Source organism: Sciurus carolinensis, chromosome 17 (assembly GCF_902686445.1).
Source record: "Sciurus carolinensis chromosome 17, mSciCar1.2, whole genome shotgun sequence".
NCBI lineage: Eukaryota > Metazoa > Chordata > Mammalia > Rodentia > Sciuridae > Sciurus > Sciurus carolinensis.
This window is the reverse complement of record NC_062229.1, coordinates 19174748-19195457: the sequence shown is the minus strand read 5'-3', so window position 1 is coordinate 19195457 and position 20710 is coordinate 19174748. Positions and strand designations below refer to the sequence as shown.

Genomic DNA, 20710 nt, shown 5'->3' with positions numbered 1-20710 from the left:
GATCTGGGGAAGCTAAGCGTGGTTAAAACTCATCTTTGGGATGCTCCATTTGGGTCGCTGTTCCTGAGTTCTCATTCTACCTCTACCATGTACAAGCTGTGTGACCTTGAGCAAGTTCCTCAATATCTCTGTGCTCTAGTTTCCTCATCTGTAAAATGGGGAGTCAGTCTACCTTACAGGACTGTTGTGAAGATGAAATGAATTAATATGTGAAAAGTGCTTGGAACAACCCCTCGCACATAATAAGCGCTTGCCAAAAAGTAATGAGCACTCTTTCATTTTTGGCTCCGGGAGTTTGAGCCTGGAAGGCCCTTCTAGAAGTTTGTGGTTCACCCTGTTAATTATGGGTCCCCTCGCTAAACAAAGCCAGGAACAGGTGACTTCTTCACACTGCCCGGAGAAAACTGGGTTGAGTGAGACAGGAGGGAGAGGGACCAATTTGGAGACTGCTGGAATAATCCAGAACAGCTCTCATGAAGTGGTAAGGAAGAGCATGTTTAGATTAGGTTCAGGAGGAAACTGGAGGAGTCTTTAGGTATACACAACTCATGGCGGAGTTTTGCTAGCTTGCTTGCTTACTCTCTTTCTCTATTTTATTTTATTTTTGCAGTGTTGGGGATGGAAACAAGGGCCTCATCCAACTGCTCTACCACTGACCTGCATTGCCAGTCCTGGAAGTGCTTTTTAAGAAAGTGGGTGCTATTAAGACGTACGAATGATTCACCATAAGGGAAAATTAACCACGACGGAGAATCCTCAGAGGCAAATCCCAGGAGACGAAGGAAGGGAGCCAGTGTAAAAACGGCATGATTCATTCGTACGGACAGAAGCAGGGCGCTCACTACAAGAACGACTCCTCCTTTACTGAAGGGGAGTTCCTTTTCCAGAGGCTGAACAGTTTGGAATATGGTGGAACGCAGCATGGAATCTGGGACCAAAGTACACCGCTCCCTGAGAAGCGAAGAAACTCCATCCTCCCGGCTCCAGAAAGGGGTAGAGTCCACAGCGGGGGTGGGCCTACGGAGGGGGCCGGGCCTCGTGCGGGGGCGGGGCCTCGTGCGGGGGCGAGGGCGGGGCCTGCTTGGGAGGAGGTCCTTGATGACCCGGCTCTGGATAGCGGGCCGGTGACTATCCACTCTTGGCTAACGTGAAGCGGGGCGCCTCCGCTGGTGTGGAAAGCCGAGGGTCCAGAACCTAAGGGACTGCAACGTTGGGCCAATGAAAGACCTCGGAGGGTGGGCCTGCGCGAGTCCGTCTAGTGGAAGACAAGGGACGTGGCCTATAGACTAAAAAAGAAGAGGTCCGCGGTCTGCAGCGCGAACCAATGAGAGGCGGGAGAGGCGGGACCGCGTGAAACTTGGCCAGTAAAGGTGGGGCTCTTCCGGGCGGGTTCCCGCCCCTCCACAGAGGGCCTCCAGTTCTGCGCACGCGCTTCTGGGTGGACTACGGGGCGCGGCGGAGCCAAGTGGGCAAAAGGAGCATAGCGGTGCGCTAGGGTCACATGACACACCGGGTACCGAATTCCGCTGGAGTCAGGGCACGTCCTGTAGGTGAAGGTTGAAGAACCCTAAGGGTCAAGCTGGCAGCGAAGCATACTGTGCAATTTGACCTCGACTCGCGATTTGAGGTCGAGAGTCGGGCTTGGAATTCGTGTTGTCCAAGGGGGAGAGGCGTGGTTTGGGCAGAGGGTCGCGCTTGCTGACTTGGGAGCGTGGTCTCCTGCCTCTGGTTGACGTAGACGTGGGGTGGGCTCGCCACTGGGCCTGAGATTGGGGGTCTTGTCGTAAGAGAGGGGCGGGGCTCCCCGCTGATACACTGACAAATAGGTAAGTGGGAAGGATAAGTGGTGTTAGTGTCGCTGTCGCCTAGGCTTAGCTTGGGTGGTGGTGAAGTAAGGGGATGGGGTTGACGTCATGGGAGGCGTGGCCGGACCTCCGGGTGGGGGGGGCGCGGCTAGCCTCCTTCGCGTTTGGGGCGTGGCCTCTTAGAAACTCGACAAGAGGCGTGGCCCAGGATCTTGCCTGGAAGAGGGGACCTGCCTTCTTCCGGGTGAGATTACCTGTGGCGTCCAGTCTTGGCACTGCGCTTTCTCCCTTAGGTTCCACCTCATGGAGAACCCCGCGGCCATCGCTCCTGCCAAGGGCTTCTTCCCCTCGTTCCTGCTCCTGGCTTGCGGGACACTGTTGGCCGCCCTGCTGGGCGCCGCTCACAGACTGGGGCTCTTCTATCAGCTGATGCACAAGGTGCAGGGGCACAGGCGGGAGGCGGGCTGGGGACACTCAAGGAAGGAGGGCCTTATGGTGTTCCTTTCCAGCTCACTCATTTTACAGGTGGGGAAAGCAAGTCTCAACTAGTCCGGAGTGTTTGGTGGGGAGATTCTTTTAAGGCTTAGTCCCCATTTCCAAGTTTTTTATGGGTCCTGGACTTTGCCACTACTAAGAGATAAGGGGAACTATCGGTGCCTGGGTACTCACACTCTGCCTGCCTCCTTACCCAGGGCCCGAGCCCTTATCACAGAGCGGAGGGACACCACCAGGATCGTACTTTTTTAACCCAGTGGCATCAGTGGGCTGAAGGCAGACATGAGAGGGTGTGGCTGTGATAATTGCACTTTGCTGAGCTTAAGTTTTAGAGGAATTTCTCATCCATCCCTTACCATCTCCCAAAAGTAGGTGCCGTTGTTTCTTTTTTCATTTCCACAGAGGAGAGGGTGGTCCACAGAGGTTGTTTGCTCAAGGCGATGGAATGGGTAGAGCTGACCCCACAGATCTCCCTCCAAACCTCTTGCTCTCTGTCAAGAATTTACTCCTTCCTGGGCCCTTTACTCAATCCTCCCTTTTCTAGTGAGCAGCCGTGTCACTGATGTTGAAGTCTGTAGAGATTTAAGGCTGGGAGGATGCTGGGGCTGGGAGGCGTGGCTTGGTCTCTGCCAGCAGGTGTGCTTCTGTTCCAGGCATGTGGTGGCTGGCAGCTTGCCAGCTGGCCCTGGGCCTGCTCAGCAGTGAGTAGGAGGGAGCAGGTAGGCTGAAGTAGCAGTCCAAGTGCCTGGCCCTGCAGGGATACCCTGCCAGTGGCTCCCTGCCCTGGCCACATTACCTTGTGTTCTGTATGTCTACCTTCCCTGTCCTCTTTTCTTGCTTGTCCCAAGAAAGGCAGTGTAACATGGGTACTTAAGAATATGGGTTCTTTCTCTAATACTTTGAATCTTGCTTGGGCAAGTCTTGGTGTCCTTACCTGGATGAGAGAGATAAAGACAAGAGACTATGATAAGATGATGTGCCCTGCCCTGAGCCTAATGTATAGTATGGTATGTGTTTAGCCAACACCCAAGTTACCCTGACCTCTGACCTTGCTCCTACCCCTTCTCCCAGCTGCCCATGCTTTAGCCCTTGACAGTCTTGCTCTTTCGCCTCAGGTGGATGAGGCGAGTGTCCGGCATGGAGGGGAGCATGTGGCAGCTGTGCTGAGGGCCCATGGTGTACGGTTCCTTTTCACACTGGTTGGTGGGCACATTTCCCCACTGCTGGTGGCCTGTGAGAAGCTAGGCATCCGTGTGGTGGACACACGCCATGAGGTCACTGCTGTCTTTGCTGCTGATGCTGTGGCTCGCCTGACAGGTGAGGGCAGTGCAGAGAGGACTGGGGGGCGGGTGGGACAGTGGCATAGGGCATCTCTGAGTAATAGTGGCTTCTTGCGGGTAGGAGAATGACTGGAGGGTGGGCATGGCTGTGACAGAGTCTTTGTTTCAGGGACGGTGGGTGTGGCAGCAGTGACGGCGGGGCCTGGCCTCACCAACACAGTGACTGCTGTGAAGAACGCTCAGGTGGCACAGTCTGCAGTCCTGCTTCTGGGAGGGGCTGCCAGTACCTTGCTGCAGGTACCTAGTCTTTGTGGGGTGCAGGGGCTCCAGGGAGGTTCCAGGGGCTCATGTGCTAACTGTCGCACCTGTCTCTGCCAGAAACGGGGTGCGCTCCAGGCCATTGATCAGATGTCCTTATTCCGGCCGCTCTGCAAGTTCTGTGCATCTGTACGGAGGGTGCGGGACATTACTCCCACTCTGAGGGCTGCAATGGCTGCTGCCCAGTCGGGCACCCCAGGTAGGTGGGGTAGAGTGCTGGGCAGTGGTCAGACCCAGAGGCTGGGGGAGGTGCTGCAGGCTCAGCCTCCTCCCTGACCCCATAGGTCCAGTGTTTGTGGAGCTTCCTGTCGATGTGCTGTACCCCTACTTCATGATCCAGAAGGAGATGGTGCCAGCCAAGTTGCCCAAGGGCCTCATGGGTCGAGTGATCTCCTGGTGAATAGTGCCATTCCCACTACACCGTCTCTCCCCTCACCTGCAGCCTCCTCTCTGCACACATCTATCCTCCTCTGACTCATTCATTGATTTGCACATGGACTGAGAGAAACCAGCTGTGGGGAGGAGAGCATTCGAAGTAGAAGGAACAGCATGCACAAAGGTCCTGAGGCAGGAATGAATTGGTGGGTTGGGAAAGCAAGGTGACAGCAGGTGAGCAGAGTGGAGAGGGAAAGAGCCTGAGCTCAAACTAGCCCTCCTCATCTTCCTGTCCCCTTTCTTCTGCCCTTCTCCTCTTCTTTCTCCTCCTTCCCATCCCTGCTGCCTTCCCCTTTGCTTGTCTTTGCCTCTTCCAAATATATAGTGAACCCCAGTAATGGCATGGAGTGACACTGATGGACAAGATAGGTCTCTGAGAATTGCTCTGGGGGCTGGCTCAAGCAGTAGTGATTTTGTTTTATGGCCTTGTTCTTAAAGTTCTTAGCCCTCTGGTCTCCAGGTCACCCTGTTCCCTTCTTTTCTCTCTCTCCCTTCTGCTCCCTCTTTCATTCTCCCCCCACACTCCCTTGCAGTGCCCCTTGCAAGGCTAGCTCTTCCCTTGCCTTTAAACTCTTGGTTCCCATGGGTCCATCTTTGGCTTCATCTCCTCTGCAACCTTACTGCTTAACAGAGCAAACATGCTTCTGGCTTTGAGCTCCAGTGGCTTCCTGCCAACACCCACACATCTGTCTTTAGCTGGATTGAGAGTTTCCTGAGGGCAAGGTCTGGGCAGGATTTCTCTTTGTCTCCAGGGCCTTAAGCAAACTCAGGGCCTGGGACCCAGTGAGTTGAGGAGGCAGAGAAGCACTCTTTTTTTTTTTTTTGGGGGGGGGGCACTGGGGATTGAACTTGGGGCACTTGACCACTGAGCCACATCCTCAGCCATATTTTGTATTTTATTTAGAGACAGGGTCTCATTGAGTTGCTTGGTGCCTTGCTTTTGCTGAATCTAGCTTTGAACTCGTGATCCTCCTGCCTCAGCACCCCCAGCTGGAGGGATTACAGGAGTGCGCCTCCATGCTAGCTAGAGAAGCCTTCTTAACAAATGAGAGGATGACCTTAATAACTCCCGCGGGTTGAACGCTTTGCAAAGTACTTTGTACCCTAAAATAGGTGGTTGAAACTTGGAAGGGAGGGTCTTTTTTTTTTTTTTTTTTTTTTTTTTAAATCGAGGAGGAAGCAAAGAAAGGTGAAGTCAAAAGTTACACAGCTAGGAAGTGGCATAACCAAGGGGGCCCAAACCCACATCCATCTGACCCACAGTCACAGCCCCCATCCTGACACTTGGTGTTTGTGTTGCTTTTCTGCGGGGGCCTTGTCAAGTTGGGAAGGCCACAGAGCTTCTGAGGCCAATCAGGCAGCTGGAGGCTTGGTGACCCTGTGCTATTGCTCATCCACCTCTCTTCCTTCCCACTGTGCTCCGGGCCCCTTTCCTGCCTTCACCTTCCTTGGCATTTGGAATCTCTGCAGTGGACTCTGGTAATTGGCTGCTTCCTTTCCTTCTCACAGGTACTTAAAGAATTGCCTGGCTAACCTGTTTGTGGGGGCTTGGGAGCCTCAGCCTGAAGGGCCCCTGCCCCTGGACATCCCCCAGGCATCCCCCCAACAGGTGAATTGTCTCCCTTGCCGGGCCCAGGTTCCCCTTCTGGCAGAGCTCTGCAGACCCTCTCCTAGAGCCAGGATTGGGACCTTAGTCTTGGGGGCTGATGGTGACTCAGGGACAACGCTTTGAGCCCCATCTCTTGCCTCAGGTTCAGCGCTGTGTGGAGATCCTGAGCCGGGCCAAGAGGCCCCTGTTGGTGCTGGGGAGTCAGGCCCTGCTGCCCCCAGTACCTGCTGACAGGCTTCGGTGAGGAGCTCCAGCCCCAGTCCTGGTCCTCTGGTGCCCTGTGGGGAGGAAGGAGTCCCTTGGCCACATTGATTTCTGCTTTGCCTGAACCCTCAGGGCTGCTGTGGAGACCCTAGGCGTCCCCTGCTTCCTGGGGGGGATGGCACGGGGGCTGCTGGGCCGCAACCACCCCCTGCACATCCGGCAGAACCGCAGTGCTGCCCTGAAGAAAGCAGATGTTGTCCTCCTGGCAGGTGGGCCTCAGCACCCTCCCTTCCTCACTCCTTTCCTCCAGGAGCCTCCTTCCCACAACTCTGCCCCTCCTCCTCACTGATACCCCACCCTCCCGATCACCTGCCTTCTCTCATCTGCCTTCACACCTTCTTTTTTCAAGGGTTTTGAACAGTCTTAAGTCTGAAGTTCGGGTGAACCCTCCCAGGATGCAGTTGTGTGCTGTGCCTGGGCTTCCATGGGGGTGAATACCTAGTGGGCTTCCGTGGTGTCTTACCTTACATTTACACATGAAGACCTTTGAATCCTGCGCCAGATGCATAGTAGGCATTCTCTGTTGTATACAGTCAGGCATTGCTTAACAACAGGGATACATTCAGAGAAATGCATTGCTAGGCGACTTCATTGTGTGGACATCAGATGAACTTAGGAAAAATAACATGGCTACGCCATCACTGTGTGATGTCATGTCATGGGACCATGTTCACATTTGTATGTGATCCACATTGACCAAAACATTGTTATGCGGTTCCAGGACTATAATAACCTTCCCCAAACTCAGTGATTTACAGCGATTTCTTAAGACCCACCTAGAGGTTTGGTGGTAATTCAGGGTTTGGTCAGACTGGTTCATGAGTCTGGTCAGGCAGCTGTGCTGATGGAGGTGGACCTTGCTCATCTGTTCGGGAGTTGTCTGACTCTGTGGCTGATCAAGGGTGCCTCAGCTGGGATAAGCAAGTCTCCACATTTACCTGCATATTCTGCATCTGCAGCAGCCAGCAGGCTAGCCTGAGTTGGGTCACTAGATAGAAGATGAGAGGCATGCTGTTTTTTTTTTTTTTTTTTTTGGTACCAGGGATTGAACTCAGGAGTGCCTAACCACTGAGCCACATCCCCAGCCTTTTTTCTAAAATTTTGTGGCAGAGTCTTGCTAAGTTGCTAGGGCCTCTCTGAGTTACTGAGATTGGCTTTGAACTTAAGATCCTCCTGTCTCAGTCTCCCGAGTTGCTGGAATTACAGGGGTTTGCCACCACACCCAGCCTCTTTTTTTTTTTTTTTTTTTTTTTTTTTGCCATGCTGGAGATTGAACCCATGGCCTTGTGTGTGGTAGGCAGGCTCTGTACTACTGAGCTCCCCATCCCTGCCCTTTAGGCATCTTTAAACCTGGTTTTAGGAATGGCACACTATTGCTTTTGCCACATTCTGTTGACCAGAATTGCTCAGTCCAGATTCAAGAGCTGCAAAGTCATTGCAAATGGCACAGGAACGGGGAGAGGTGAAGAATGGGAACCATTTAACATACAGTGTCCACAGTGGATTAAAAGTAAGGTAGTGGGTGTCACCTAGGGCATCGGTCCTCTGACCACTGATGCCCTTTCCCTCACCCCAGGAACTGTGTGTGACTTCCGCCTCTCCTATGGCCGAATCCTCAGCCGCAAAAGCAAGATAATTATCATCAATCGGAACCGGGATGATATGTTGCTCAACTCAGACATCTTCTGGAAGCCCCAGGAGGCTGTGCAGGGTGAGCCCCCAGCATCCCCACCATGTACATGGTCCCTCTCCTCATGACCTCTGCTACAGCTGACTTGAGCTGGGTACTGGGAGATCAAGGCCCAGACCCTGCCCCATGGGACACCCAGGCAGCCTGAGACTCGTATTTGATAGTCAGGTGGATGGGTATTTCCATAGGAACAAATGGAGAGGTGGGCACAGGGGTACCTGATCACATGCCTGGGTGCAGAGTCTCCTCAACTGCCTATTGCCCTCTCTGTGTCAGAGAGCATATTCTTTGGCCCCTGAAACTCTGCATCCCATCCCCTTTTTGTGTTCTTCTTTGCCCATCATTCTGAGGACAGCGATTCTCCCTGAGGTGTAGGTGACAGGGCGGTCTTGGGTTAGGCAGAGCAGCAGCACCACTGCATTTGTGTTTGGGAAGGTCCACCCTAGCAGCTGGTGGGCATCAGCCTGGAAGGGGCACTGGCAGAGGAGAAGGGCTGTTAAGGGCCAGGATAGAAACCACATGGCCCAAAGTGGGAAAGGACTGGGTGAGGAACTCAATATCTCCAAGCCTCTGATCACTCTCAAGTGGGATGTTTACTCGTTCTCCGCATGGATGCGCACTGTGAGCTCCTGCATGCCCTAGTTTGAGAGACCTGCTTAAGTGGGACATAGCTTTTTTTTATTGCTGTGTTTTGGAGGTGGAATTGACAGGATTTCATGATTCGGGGTATAAGGGGCAGGGAGGTGACAAGGCTGACTTGGGTCTATAACTTACTTTTTATTCCCTAAACCTCGTTTCCCTGGTTTGCGCTCTGTCTCACCAGGGCTGCCCTAGCCTGTTTTGCCCTAGGAGCACTTCTGACCTGCTTCCATACTCCTGCTCGGATGCTGCTCTTAGCTTCCGGCCATCTTCAGGCATCTGGTGCTGAGGGCAGGAGGAAGGCACTGTTTTGCAGCTGTGCTCTCTGTTTTCCAGGAGATGTGGCCTCCTTCATGCTGAAGCTGGTGGAAGGCCTTCAGGGCCAGACATGGGCTCCAGAGTGGGCAGAAGAGCTGCGGGAAGCGGATCGACAGAAGGAGCAGACATATCGGTGGGGGCTCAATGGGGTGGACATGGGAGGGTGCATTCCTAACAGGCTCTACTACTGTGCCTACTGACTTCTGCAGCCCTGTTGTAGGGAGAAGGCAGTGATGCCCATAGCCCAGCACCTGAACCCAGTGCGGGTGTTGCAGCTGGTGGAGGAGACCCTGCCGGACAACTCGTTTCTTGTGGTTGACGGTGGGGACTTTGTAGCCACTGCTGCCTACCTTGTACAGCCCCGTGGCCCCCTGCGCTGGCTTGATCCTGGTAAGGAGAGGTCCACATGTAGGGCACCTTTCACAATCCAGACTCTTTACAACTATCTGTTCTTCATCCTTCTAGGGGCCTTTGGGACTCTGGGAGTAGGCGCAGGGTTTGCACTTGGGGCCAAGCTGTGCCATCCAGATGCTGAGGTGAGGTACTGGAAGTGGGAGACTTGTTTTCTGGGCCACGAGCCACCCTAACTGTCCTTGGCTCCCCCCACCAGGTCTGGTGCCTGTTTGGAGATGGAGCCTTTGGTTATAGTCTCATCGAGTTTGACACGTTCGTCAGACACAAGGTGATTGGGCTTCCCTGATGGAAGCTTAGGGCCCAGGATCCTGGGAGATGTTGTCAGGGGTGGGCTGAGATGGGTAGCCTCCTCTGTCTGCCCAAGGCCCTGTCTTTTGGCTAGACTTGCCTTTGTGCTGAAAGTTGTAGCCTGGCCCCATTTTCCTCCTCCAGATTCCAGTGATGGCCTTGGTAGGGAATGATGCTGGCTGGACTCAGATTTCTCGGGAGCAGGTGCCCAGACTGGGCAGCAATGTGGCCTGTGGCCTGGCCTACACTGGTGAGGGGTCTGGGCAGGGTGTGTGTGGGTAGATGGAAGCCTATCTGGGCCCAGCTGGGCTTGTATATCTCTTCTTCTGGACTGGCTACACTGTGGGCTGGGCCTTTCCTAGTGTCTGACTTGATCTCTTTTAGATTATCACAAAGCAGCTATGGGCCTGGGGGCCCGGGGCTTGTTGCTCTCACGGGAGAATGAAGATCATGTAGTGAAGGTGCTTCGTGATGGCCAGCAGCAGTGCCGGGATGGCCACCCAGTGGTGATCAATATTCTCATTGGGAGGACGGACTTCCGTGATGGCTCCATTTCTGTATAGAGCCTTGTGGGTCAGTACACTTAGCTCCCTTCCTACATCTGGACTCTGCCTGGATGGTTTGGAGTATCATCCTTGCCTGCTCTGGGCTTATTTCACAAGGTTAATAACTTCACAATACTCCCTGAGGAGGGAATGGAGGGACCAAAGTTCAGGAGGCACCAGGCAGCCCTGGAGAGCTTTGGGCCTTTTTCTATGGACCCAACTGTGTCTCTCTACCCCACTCTCTTAGGGACTGAATAAATCACTTCTGGCCCACGGGGGCCCAAGGACTCAGTTGCAGAACCTGTGCATATTGATTTATTGTCCACAAAGATGGAGGTGAGGGAAAGAAGAGGGAGACAGGAAGGGTACCTTACTCTCCCACTGGATTACTGGGATTTCAGGGTGCCTGGGCACTGCAAACTCTTCTCCCCTCTGTGGTCCCTGAAAGTCCCACACACCCGCTTTAGACGGGCCCATGCACACTAGTCCTCACACACAGACACACACATGCACGGAGGCAATAAATATGTTCCGTACCTAAATGCCCCAACCTGACACTTCAGGTGGGGCCCCTCCAAAAGGGAGGGGTTAAGTGCTCAATTTTTTCAGGGGTGGGAAATGGGAGCCGAGGAGGGTAAGACGCAAACTCTGTTATCTCCTTTGCTGGTTGGAGGCCAATCATGGGGTCTTCCCTGGAAGAGGGTGGGGAAACCCAACTTTTTGTTTATAAGCCCCAGGCTACCCCTATCCAGCTGGAGCCAGGATAGGGGTTGTCCCCCTCAACAGCACCTCATGATAGTCCTTGGGCCCTCTGAGGGAGGGAGAAACAGTACAGTGCAGTGCTCAAAGCTAATACTGATTTGGTTGGCAGCAGCAAGAGGACTGACTAGGGGGTTTCTCACCACCCCAGGGTGATGCTCACAGTAATTGGTGTTTCCCTGGCAAAGGGGAGGCAAGAGAGGCCAGCCTAGCAAGCAGGAGTCTGCCTTTTGGCAACAAGGGGGAAACCTTGGGTGCTCTAGAAAATATGGCTCTGACAGCTTGTCCCTAAAATCCCCACTGCCTGGCCTTTGCAGTAACTAGTGCCCAAATACTGGTCACTGGAGACTGGGAATGATTCTCAGCATGGGAGGTTGGTACCTTGACAACTCCCTAGAAACCAGGAGCTCGGCCTGAGAACAGGTCTGGGCCTCTTAGGTCATCAGGGCACGGCCTTAGCTACCAGGAACCTTCCTTAGTAACCAGGGTCCTGCCCGCTGAAGGTTCAGAGGCACACGTTGATCTGCTTGGAAAGTTCCCGCTCCAGGTCCAGGATGAGGGCGTCAAAGTCTTTGAGATTCAGGTGCGGGTTGAAAGGTGCATCAAACTCGTCTTCAAAGTCTGCGGTGCCCCTCGGTCCACTAGCTTCTTCGTCGTCGTCGTCGTCCTCGCTGTCGCTGCCAGTCACGTGGTCGTAGTCGGGCCCGGACAGGAAATCCCGCCCACAGGGCAGGAAGTCCCGCCCGCAAACGCTCCAGTCGCCGGCGTAACGGTTGCTGGGGGGGCTTTCCGGGCCTCCGCGGCCGCGGGGCCGAGTCACCACTTCGGGACCCGCTAGTGGCAAGTGCAGCGGTGGCTGTCGTTTGGGCCGCAAGTATGGTGCGACCTCCGGAGCCTCTGGGGGTCGGCGGGGATCTGCGGGAGCGAGGGCGAGCTCGTGACGTTATGTACGTAGGCGGCACCGAGGACCCTGATTGGCCACTGGCGTGGGACCGGATTAGGATTTCATTGGCGGGCTAGCTGGTTGCTTAGGCAACCAGACCTGGTCGGTCCGTCGAGAGGCAGCGCCTCTGGCCGCATGGAAGAGGGATTGGTTGGATGTGAACTGGTTGCTGAGGCAACCAGGTACCGGTTTACCTGACGGAGGGGCGGGGTCTGCTTTAAGTCTCCTTTCCGTATTGCGGCGCAGGCCGTGGGTGTACTCACCTGGCCAAGACTGCAGCAGGTAGTGGAGCACCTCGATGTGGCGCTTGAAGTCCACTGCGCTGGCGAGGCCTGGGCCAGTGCTGCGTATGCGGGGCCGGGCGGGCGCCTGGCGCGCAGGCAGCAGCACCGGGCCGAAGCACACAGCCAGGTTCTGCGGAGTCATGCGGTTGTGGGCGTGGAAGGAGGAGACAAGGCGCAGGTGGTCCAGGAGAAGTGTTAGCGTGGCCTGGGGAGAGGGTTGCCATGGTGAGCATGAGACAGGCAAAGTTGAGCCCTTGTTGCACTTGTGGGATACTAAGACGGCCCAGAGTGACTGAGGTTCAGGGTTTCATAACTGAAGGAGGCCGAGGTAAACGATTAATCACTAGATATTAGTATGAGCATACCATTTTGCTGGAGGGGAGACTGAGGCTAAGGACAATTTAGCTTTGGAATGACAGAGCTGGGCCACTCCTCTGTTAGGCTGGGTTGGCATGAATCCCATTTTACAGATGAAGGAATTGAGGCCCAGAGAGGGAAAGAACTTGTCCAAGATCTCACAGCCAGGATTACCCTTACTAGTAGATAGATAGACCTATATTTAGAGTCTGTGTTTTGACATATCCTGACTCTGTGACCTTGGGCAATCCACTTAATTGTTCTGGGCCTCGGTTTCCTAATTGGTATTCCTCACTCCATACCTGCAGCTCCCACCAGGGCTAACTCACCCTTTCCACATCCGGTAGGCAGCTGAGGAGTCCTCTGGTGCCCTCAGGACTTGGGGGAACTCTACTTGATGGCCGTTGGGCCATGGCCTCCAGCACCACCTGATAGAGGGGCTGGGTGATGAGTGGGGTGGGCAACTCTCGAAGATAATCCTTGAGGATGCCTGCAGACACAGAGCCCCCTCTGGTCAGAGCACCCCTGGCTTCTGGGCCAGAGGGGTCACTGAGGCTGGGAGTGGGTAGAAGAGGAGAGCAGATGCAGGAGAGTGAAAACAAGGGCAGACATGAGGGGTGAGGTTGCCCAGCAGGGCCACCAGACCAGCCTTGAGGTGAGGGTTGAAAGGAGGTGAGTAGGGAGGGGAATGGGGGCCATGCTGACCCGTGATGACATTGATATCAGGGTACAGGTCCTCGGAGAGGCAGACTGCTGCACTGTCTCGCTCGAAGGCATCCCGAAGCTCTTTCTTCACTGCTGCTGAGCCACACAGTCGGTATAGCCCCACTACCTGGGGGTGGGGACAGAGGGGATGTCCTGCTGAGGCCAGACTGATCAGAGCCCAGTGGATTGGGGGATGGGAGTCTGTGCCAGGATGTCAGTGGACACTAGGCTTGGGAACTGACTACAGCACCACTGGCTGCCTTCCTGCTTCTCTGACACTGGTCAGAGGAGATCTTCCCTAGCTGCTCAGACAACCTGTCCTCATAACCCTTTGCTTGGATCTGTCATTTTGGCTCTCACCTCCTCTGATTTTTCAGCTAGTTTCTCACATCCTCCAGGAAGTTTCCCTGACTGCTATCAGGTAAGGTCCTGCTTTAACTTTTCCCAGACCTCAAGTACCTCCCCCTTTTAACCTGCCTTCCAGTCGAAGCTTACATTTGTGAGCTGCCAGACTTATGTCTATGAGACTCTGAGCTTGAGAGGGCGAGGATCCTCTTATCAAATGGATGGTGACCCACAGGTTTTGACCTGGGTGTGGTGGGGTATCTCTTGTCCTTATCTAAGCTAGGGTTGGAACTAGGAGTAGCCCAGGTTGGAGGACAGGTCTGGTGTTCATTCACTGGGGGTCTTGGGGAGTGGGTCTAAAGTTCGGGCACCAGCAGGGGTGGGGCCGAGGCTCACCCGCAGCCCTCGGCGCTCAATCTGCTCAACACACTTCTGAATGATGAGAGGCACCTGACCCGGGGGCTGTTCCCGCTCCACCAGCAGCAGCAGGGGCAGCCCAAAGACACGGGGCTCAGCTGTGGCAGGTGCTTCCTGCTGTTCCGACAAGGTCAGTTTGGCATACAGCAGCCCCTGGGGTTCCAAGCGTATGGCCAGCTGCTGGGCCTGGCACCCTGAGGACACAAAGGGGCCTGAGCTGGATCTGCCCTAGAGGTTCCTGTGTCCTAGAACCCTCTGGTCCAGATCACACCCTTCCCCTTCACCCAGCCCCCTAAGCACCCTAAGCTGGGTCCTGTGCCCCTAAAATCCCATCTCATGTCCTACCTTGGAAGACTGTGGGCAGCAGCACGGTGCCCTGAGCACAGGGCCTATGCCGCCTCACACCAGGGTCCCAGGCGAGCACTAGGGCCCGCAGTAGCTGGGCTGCCTCCAGCTCCAGGTGGAAGGTGTGGTCCAGCCGCAGGAAGTCTGGTCCACCTCGCAGTGGCCCTGTCCGGGCCCGGGCCACTCCATCCACTTGCAGCAGGCAGCAGAGGTCTCTTGGGGTGGCCCCTGATGTTGGCCGCAGTCCCCCCAGCCCATACAGGTGCAGGCTGAGGCGGCCCCAGAGTGCAGCAGGGGGAGCCCGGGCTGCTGAGCCCACCTCATAGGGCTGAAAGGTGGTGGGTGATGGGGGCCCTGCTGGGCGCTCTGGTGAGTCACCATCACTGAGGTACCCTGCCTTCGGGCTCCGAGTGCCCCCGATCACTGCTGCCCGCCCTGGGGCCCCCACACTGCTGTCCAGGTGGTAGCGGCTGATAACAGAGCCCGCTGGAGCAGCCCTCTCACGCTCCCGGCCAGCGCGGGGGCCTCGCAGGCTCAGGCGGCGACGAAGCTCTGGTAGCTTTTTCATCTTCATGGAGAGGCGCCGGGCAGGGCCTGGGGACTTGGTGCGGGAAGTTTTGGCTGGGGGACTGGCAGGGGCTGCACCTATGAGAAGAGCAGACCTCAGGGTCCAGAACCTGGTAGGTGCGTGCGGCATGTGTGCACCTGGGGAGGGGTTGGGAACATGTGAGGCTTGAGGTCACCTGGGGTGGGGAGGCTAGTATGAGGCTTGTGCTTACCGTGTTGGGTAGGGCCCTCTGGCTCAGCTGGGCTTGGCTGTGGTCCCAAGGACTCAGGTGCTGGGGATCTGGGGTCTTCCTCAGGGATGGGGTTGTACCAGATCTCGCCAGCAGGCTCTCCACAGCTAGGTGCTCCTGGCCCCAAAACAGCTTCCTCAGGTGGCTTGGCCCCACTCAGCACCCATCTGCGGCTGCTGGGCTCCAAGCTTTGCAGGTAGGCTCCCCGTGCAGGGCTTCGAGAGGTCTCAGGGCTGGGGGGCCCCTCTGCTCCACCCTGGGACCCTTCGAGGGCCTGGGGCTCTGGTTCTGCAGGGATCGGCTCTGGGCGCTGGGCTGGTCGTCCTGGTGGAGAGCAAAGGGGATGAGACCCACCCAGCTTCTTACCACTTCAGAGCAGCCCCAGCCTAGGGCACTTCCCCTAGCAGGGCAGTGACTGGGGTCCACTTAGTATTGGCCCTCATTCCATGCAACTGATTTGACAGGTGGGAATGCCCTTCCTGGACTTGGTGCCTGCTGGTTTGTTTGGAATGGGCCACCACTGGCTAGTGATCTCCTCAGTTGCCAGTTTGAGTCCCCTCTCAGTCCCTAGCATTCCAAAGGGGTGTATTTCCTCCAGGATCAGGGGTTCAGGTCAGGTGTCCTTGGGCCCTCAGGCCCTTTGTTCCTGTCTCCACTCTTCCAGCTCTCTCATTAATTCTGGCATGGAAGCCTGTTCCAGACCTTCTCACTGGGTGGGCTTGGGCAAGTCACTTCCCCTCTTTGAGCCTCAGTGTCTGCCAGCAGAATGAGAAAATGCAAGGCCCACCTCCAGGGAGGCTTTAGGGACCTACGGTGAGAAGGGCTCCTAGGTGAGAAGGGCTCCTAGGCGGCATGTTATGGCTAAGCTTGCAGCCCTCAGCGGACACTGGCTTGTACTGCTTCTGGGACAGGAGCAGGCAGGACGACAAATGGAATAACAAAGATGAGTCCAATGCTGGTTCTTTCTTCTCTGCAGCACCCTGTTCTTTCCAACTGTCCCGCTCCTAGGGTGGGCCCTATCCCTCAGCTCAGGCCAGATCCCCACAGTCAGTGCCTTGTGGCCTCCCTTTTGCTTCATCCCCTGTCTGACATCATGGGCTATTTCCTGTGTGTGTTTATGTGTGGGTACCCTGTCACTTCTCTGGCCCTGGGAACCTTGGAAATCTTTGGAACGGGAGGAGGGGTCAGGTCCACAGAGTGGTCTGGTCTCCTTTCTTTAACTAGTTCCTTTCTGGGTTCTCTGAACCATGTAGCTTTGGTTTCTCTGAGGCCTTGTCTTGCTGCCAGTTGACCAACAATTCTCATTACCTTGGGTTTCCACCCACTAGGACCCTGTCTCAGGGGTCTCTGTTACCAGTAGTAGAGGTCAAAGAGCTCTGGCCAAATTACTCAACTGCCACGTGCCTTAGTTTCCCCATTTATATAAGAAGGGTCAGTTTCCTGGGGCTGCCCAAGGCAGACGCAGCTGCAGTCACTGGTGAGTGGATGTGAAAGGGGAGCGGCTGCAACGCTCAATGTGCCGCCTCTCTGTGCAGGAGTACGCCCCCCATCTCCCATTCTGCGTCTCCAGGGGTCTTGGTGCCCCCTTGCCCTGCCTGATGGGGCCCAGCGTCCCGGCCTCCCAGCTGCTCCTCCCCTCTACCCTCCAGGCACTCCGTCGAGGCCCCATTTCCTGTCAGGGGCGAGGTCCCCCTCCCGGGCCTCCCAAGGAGCCCGCGGCGCTGGCATCTGGGGCCAGCTACACATAACGGTTCGCGCCCCCTCCCCCGCAGTCCCTTCCATCTAGGACCCCTGCCCACCCGCATCTGGAGCCTCCCGGCCCCCAGGGGGGGTCCCCGGGGCTTCCCCGTCATTCCAGTTGTCCCTGCCCGGGGGGGGCGGGGGGAGACGTCCCGGGACCCCAACGCGGGCGGGGCTCCGCGCCCTTTTCCCCGCCGCGCCCCCAACTCACCGCGCTCCTTCGCGTCCGACTTTTTCCGAGGAAGTTTTTCCCGGCCCCGCAGGCGGGAGAAGGTTTTTCTGAGCAAGGGCTCGGCCATGCTGGGGCCCGGGCCGGGCCGAGTGCGCGCCCCGGGCTCCGGCCGCGCCGCCCGCTGCCCTCCCCGCCCTGCCCCGGCCTCCCCGCCCGCCCCCCGCCCCGCGCCGGCAGGAAGCGCATTCCGGGAATGCTTGGCCCAAACTTTTTTTTTCCCCTTCCCGCGGCCGGAGCAGGCGATGCTGGGAGATGTAGTTGTTTGGGGCCGGGAGGGGACATGATGGGGGCTCTGGGCTACCCTTCTCCGCCCCACCTACGAATGTGGCACAGGCCTGGCTCTCCTCTTCCTTCTTACCCAACTTATCTAGATGATGGCATCCAGCAAATTCATTTGGTCTGTCTCTAAAATGCATCCTGCACATACCCCCTCTTCTCTGTCCTGTCCAGTGCTTCAACCTGTGCAAGCGCCAGCATCACTCTTTTGGTTAACCGTCCCCGCCCCTTCCTTGATCTCCCTAGTGCCATTCCAGCCGCTCCCCCACGACCAACTCTCCACACCCCTCCCCAGTTCTAGTTACTGCTGCTGTTTAACAACTGTCCCAAAACTTAGTGGTATAAAACGACTGCTTAATAATGCTCGCAGTTGCTGTGGGTCAGGAATATGGACAGAGCAGAGCTGACATTGTCTCATTTGGGAAGACTGAAGCTAGGAGTAACTCAAAATGGGGAGGGTGGATCAACTGGAGGCATCATCAAGCACAGGTTGTCTTAGTTTTTCCTTATGATAAATACCTGAGACTGGGCAACTTTACAAAGGAAAGAAGTTTATTTAGTTCACAGTTTTGGAGGTTCAAGGGAATGATTGAGCTTGTTTCTGGTGAAGGCCTCAAGGGTGATGACAGCGCAATGGCAGGGATGTATCATGAATCCAGAGATCACATTTCAAGATGGAAACCAGGGAAATTCAGAGTCAGGCTCACTCTTATCAACTTGCTATTGCAAGAACTAGCTTAGGTTCCCATGAGAACTACCTTAATTTTTTCCGAGGGCATATACCATTGACTTAAGTACCTCCCTTTGAGCCTCACCTCTTAATCATCACATCTGGGACTAAGCTTTCAACAGGCTACATCCAAACAATAGCACAGGTCTTAAAATTGATGCCTGAGGTGGGCTGGGGTTTCTATTCGATGAGGGTACCTTCATGGGCCTCTCCACAGGTCCTGGGTTTCCTCCCAGTGTGGAGACCTTGGGGTGGTTGGACTTCTTAGAACCCCACTCTTGGCTCCAAAAGTGAACAGGCAGAAGCTGCTTTACCTTTTCTGACAGATTTGGGTGTCACACTGTGTTACTTCCAGCCCCAGATTCAAGGAGAGGAGACAGTGGAAGGCATATGAAGGTGAGCTTGTACATGTGGATGTCGGATGGGAGATGTTGTGACTATCTTGGGATAGTCACAACCTTCTATTCTCCTTCTAGTCTCCCTTCCTTCTATTCTCCATGCAGGGTTCAGAGTGAACTTAAAGCTGAAATCAGATTATGGCAGATTCCTCCTGAAATAGTCTGCTCATGATTGGTCATCCACACAAAGTAAAATTCAGATTCCCACCATAACCTACAAGACTCTTAGTGCCATTTCTTTTACTGTCCCTTTCACTCACTGTAGCTTCTTTTCTGGTCCTTCTTCTTATCAACCTGTTCCTGCCCCAGACCCTTTGGACACAATTTCTTCTGCCTGAGAAGCCCTGATTCTCCTGAGGTGGCCTTTTATCGCCTTCTTAGGAGGCATTCTCCCTCTGCCCACTGCTGTCCAGCCATTATTACATTGTTCTTTTTTCCTTTTTTCTAACATTTGCCATAACCTGAATTTAACAGTTTCTGTAGTTTGTTTGCTTATCTGCCTCCTTGTCCAGATGGGGGCTCCTCTAGGCGATAATTTCCCATCTTGATCACTGATGGATGTTCACTTAGGAGGTCAGGCACCAGTAATGGAGGTCTGGATAGGAGATGGTAGCCAAGAGACATGAATGGAGAGGGCTGTATGCTTTTGGTTTTAATGTATCTTACTGTGGTTCTCTGTGTTTATGCTTCTTGGAGTTCATTGAGTTTCTTGTATATGTGTATTCATATCTTTCATCGACTTTGGAAACCTTATTTCTTCAAATCTTCTTTCTGCTCATTATTTCTTTCTTAGACTCCCATTGTATGTATGTTGGTATATTTGTTAATGTCCCATACATCTTTTATTACTTGGATGTCTGTGTTTGGGAGGAATCTGTCTGGAAAGGAGTGGGGTGCACCCTCCTCCTTGTCAAATCTCTGCTAGGATTCCTTGAGGCAGCTGCTGACAGTGGGGAGAGAGGTTGGCGGTCAAGATACCTCTTTGCAAGTCCAGGTTAGGGGCCACAGGTCTAGGGTCCCATAGGGATACCCTGGAGCTTCAGAGGAGCTGGGCATTGACAGTAACACTTTGTTTCACCTATATTACATCAAATGATTAAGAAACACCTTCAAACCAGGTGTAGCGGTTATGTGCTTATAGTCCAACTTCTTGGGAGGCTGAGCCAGCAGAATTTCTTGGGCTCAGGAGCTTGAGGCCCATCTGGGCAACACAGCAAGACCCTATCTCAAGATAAAAACTAGAACGAAGAAAGAAATACTCGAATGTCACAAAAATACAAAATATTATTTTTTGTAAACCTGTTTAACAGGATTTCTGTCCTTTTCCTATTGCATTTATTTGCCTATATGTAGCTCATTTAATTCACTGTTGGTACAATTCTGTCTGAGCAATCAGAAATTCTCGATGAGAGCAAATTATCTATAAATGGTACATTATGAAATAGTGTGAATATAGAATTTCACACTTAATGAAGTTTGTACATTCTTTTGGATTTTGCTAGCTACTGTACAGGTTTCAGAGCCTGTGTCTGTGCATGCACAAGTGTGTATGTATTTTCTTTCCTCCAAGTGTTCTCATTGGCTGCAGGCCAGATGTGCTGTGCTTTTGGTGCCTGATGGGTTGACCAAGCCCTAGAACATACAGGGATTTGTTGAAAGAACAAATGCAGGTGGGTAGGGAGGGCCAGTTAGGTTTCAGAAGAGCTTTACATCTCTGTAGCCCACAATGGTAGTTGGTAGATAAATACTGTAGCTTCCTTACCCATGGTGTGGGATGGCTGAGATGCCATGCTGTACACTGACCTGGGTCCCCATTCAGATTAGGTCCAGCTGCCTGCTGTGGAAACTCACTTTTTAATACATCCTTTACTGACTTCCCTACCCTGTTGGATTCTCCTCTCCATTTTTGGCATTTCTTGATGAAATCACTTCCTCAACAAACCACTTGTATTTGAATGCTTGTCTTAGGGGCAGTTTTCAGGGGACACTGAAAAAAGACATTCTCTCTAGGCCTCGGTTTCCTCATTGGTCCAAAGGGAGGATTGTTAGCAAGGTAATGGGGGTGCAAGTATCTGCCCCTTCCCTGGTGTCCTCAGATGTTGGACATGGAAGACAGAGAAGCTGCTCCCCAAGCTCCTTCCAGTTCCTGTTGACATTCTCAGTTGTCTCCACACTGACTCCCCTTCATTTACCACCTGCCAGGGGGAGGTGATGAGTGATCCAGTCTGCACAGGCCTCCCTGGCTGAGAGTCAGACCACAGAGGAGCCAGGGAAGAAGTGGC

General features: G+C 54.4%; 2 protein-coding genes across 7 annotated transcripts; one reads left to right on the top strand and one right to left on the bottom strand.

Moving 5' to 3' along the window:
* Nucleotides 1-1241: 1241 nt before the first annotated feature.
* Nucleotides 1242-10411, top strand: Ilvbl (ilvB acetolactate synthase like). Of its 6 annotated transcripts, none has more exons than XM_047531418.1 (16): nucleotides 1242-1370; nucleotides 2099-2243; nucleotides 3416-3617; nucleotides 3750-3877; nucleotides 3959-4097; nucleotides 4183-4294; nucleotides 5843-5942; nucleotides 6085-6182; nucleotides 6279-6415; nucleotides 7783-7917; nucleotides 8872-8986; nucleotides 9074-9243; nucleotides 9319-9389; nucleotides 9464-9535; nucleotides 9700-9805; nucleotides 9940-10411. In XM_047531418.1, the coding sequence occupies exons 2-16, from the start codon at nucleotides 2109-2111 to the stop codon at nucleotides 10116-10118; spliced, it is 1899 nt and encodes a 632-aa protein (XP_047387374.1). In that variant the 5' UTR covers nucleotides 1242-1370; nucleotides 2099-2108; the 3' UTR covers nucleotides 10119-10411. The 6 variants fall into 6 exon arrangements, with proteins under 6 accessions (XP_047387374.1, XP_047387370.1, XP_047387373.1 ...); XM_047531414.1 differs by lacking the exon at nucleotides 1242-1370 and adding an exon at nucleotides 1413-1546; XM_047531417.1 differs by lacking the exon at nucleotides 1242-1370 and adding an exon at nucleotides 1415-1486.
* On the bottom strand, nucleotides 10401-17149 carry Syde1 (synapse defective Rho GTPase homolog 1). The gene is made up of 8 exons (XM_047531413.1): nucleotides 17004-17149; nucleotides 15035-15376; nucleotides 14256-14900; nucleotides 13890-14104; nucleotides 13149-13275; nucleotides 12773-12933; nucleotides 12066-12291; nucleotides 10401-11774 (listed from the first exon to the last, which is right to left on the bottom strand). The coding sequence occupies exons 1-8, from the start codon at nucleotides 17089-17091 to the stop codon at nucleotides 11365-11367; spliced, it is 2214 nt and encodes a 737-aa protein (XP_047387369.1). The 5' UTR covers nucleotides 17092-17149; the 3' UTR covers nucleotides 10401-11364.
* Between the last annotated feature and the right edge of the window lie 3561 nt (nucleotides 17150-20710).

What these genes read in the sequence shown, in the direction of transcription:
- Ilvbl (XM_047531418.1), top strand. Translation starts at nt 2,109, where the DNA reads ATGGAGAACCCCGCGGCCATCGCTCCTGCCAAGGGCTTCTTCCCCTCG. An exon ending in CCTGCGCTGGCTTGATCCTG is followed by an intron (nt 9,244 to 9,318) that starts GTAAGGAGAGGT and finishes TCATCCTTCTAG; the next exon opens with GGGCCTTTGGGACTCTGGGA. An exon ending in TGTGCCATCCAGATGCTGAG is followed by an intron (nt 9,390 to 9,463) that starts GTGAGGTACTGG and finishes TCCCCCCACCAG; the next exon opens with GTCTGGTGCCTGTTTGGAGA.
- Syde1 (XM_047531413.1), bottom strand. Translation starts at nt 17,091, where the DNA reads ATGGCCGAGCCCTTGCTCAGAAAAACCTTCTCCCGCCTGCGGGGCCGG. An exon ending in AGAGGGCCCTACCCAACACG is followed by an intron (nt 14,901 to 15,034) that starts GTAAGCACAAGC and finishes CTCTTCTCATAG; the next exon opens with GTGCAGCCCCTGCCAGTCCC. An exon ending in TGATATCAATGTCATCACGG is followed by an intron (nt 12,934 to 13,148) that starts GTCAGCATGGCC and finishes CTGTGTCTGCAG; the next exon opens with GCATCCTCAAGGATTATCTT.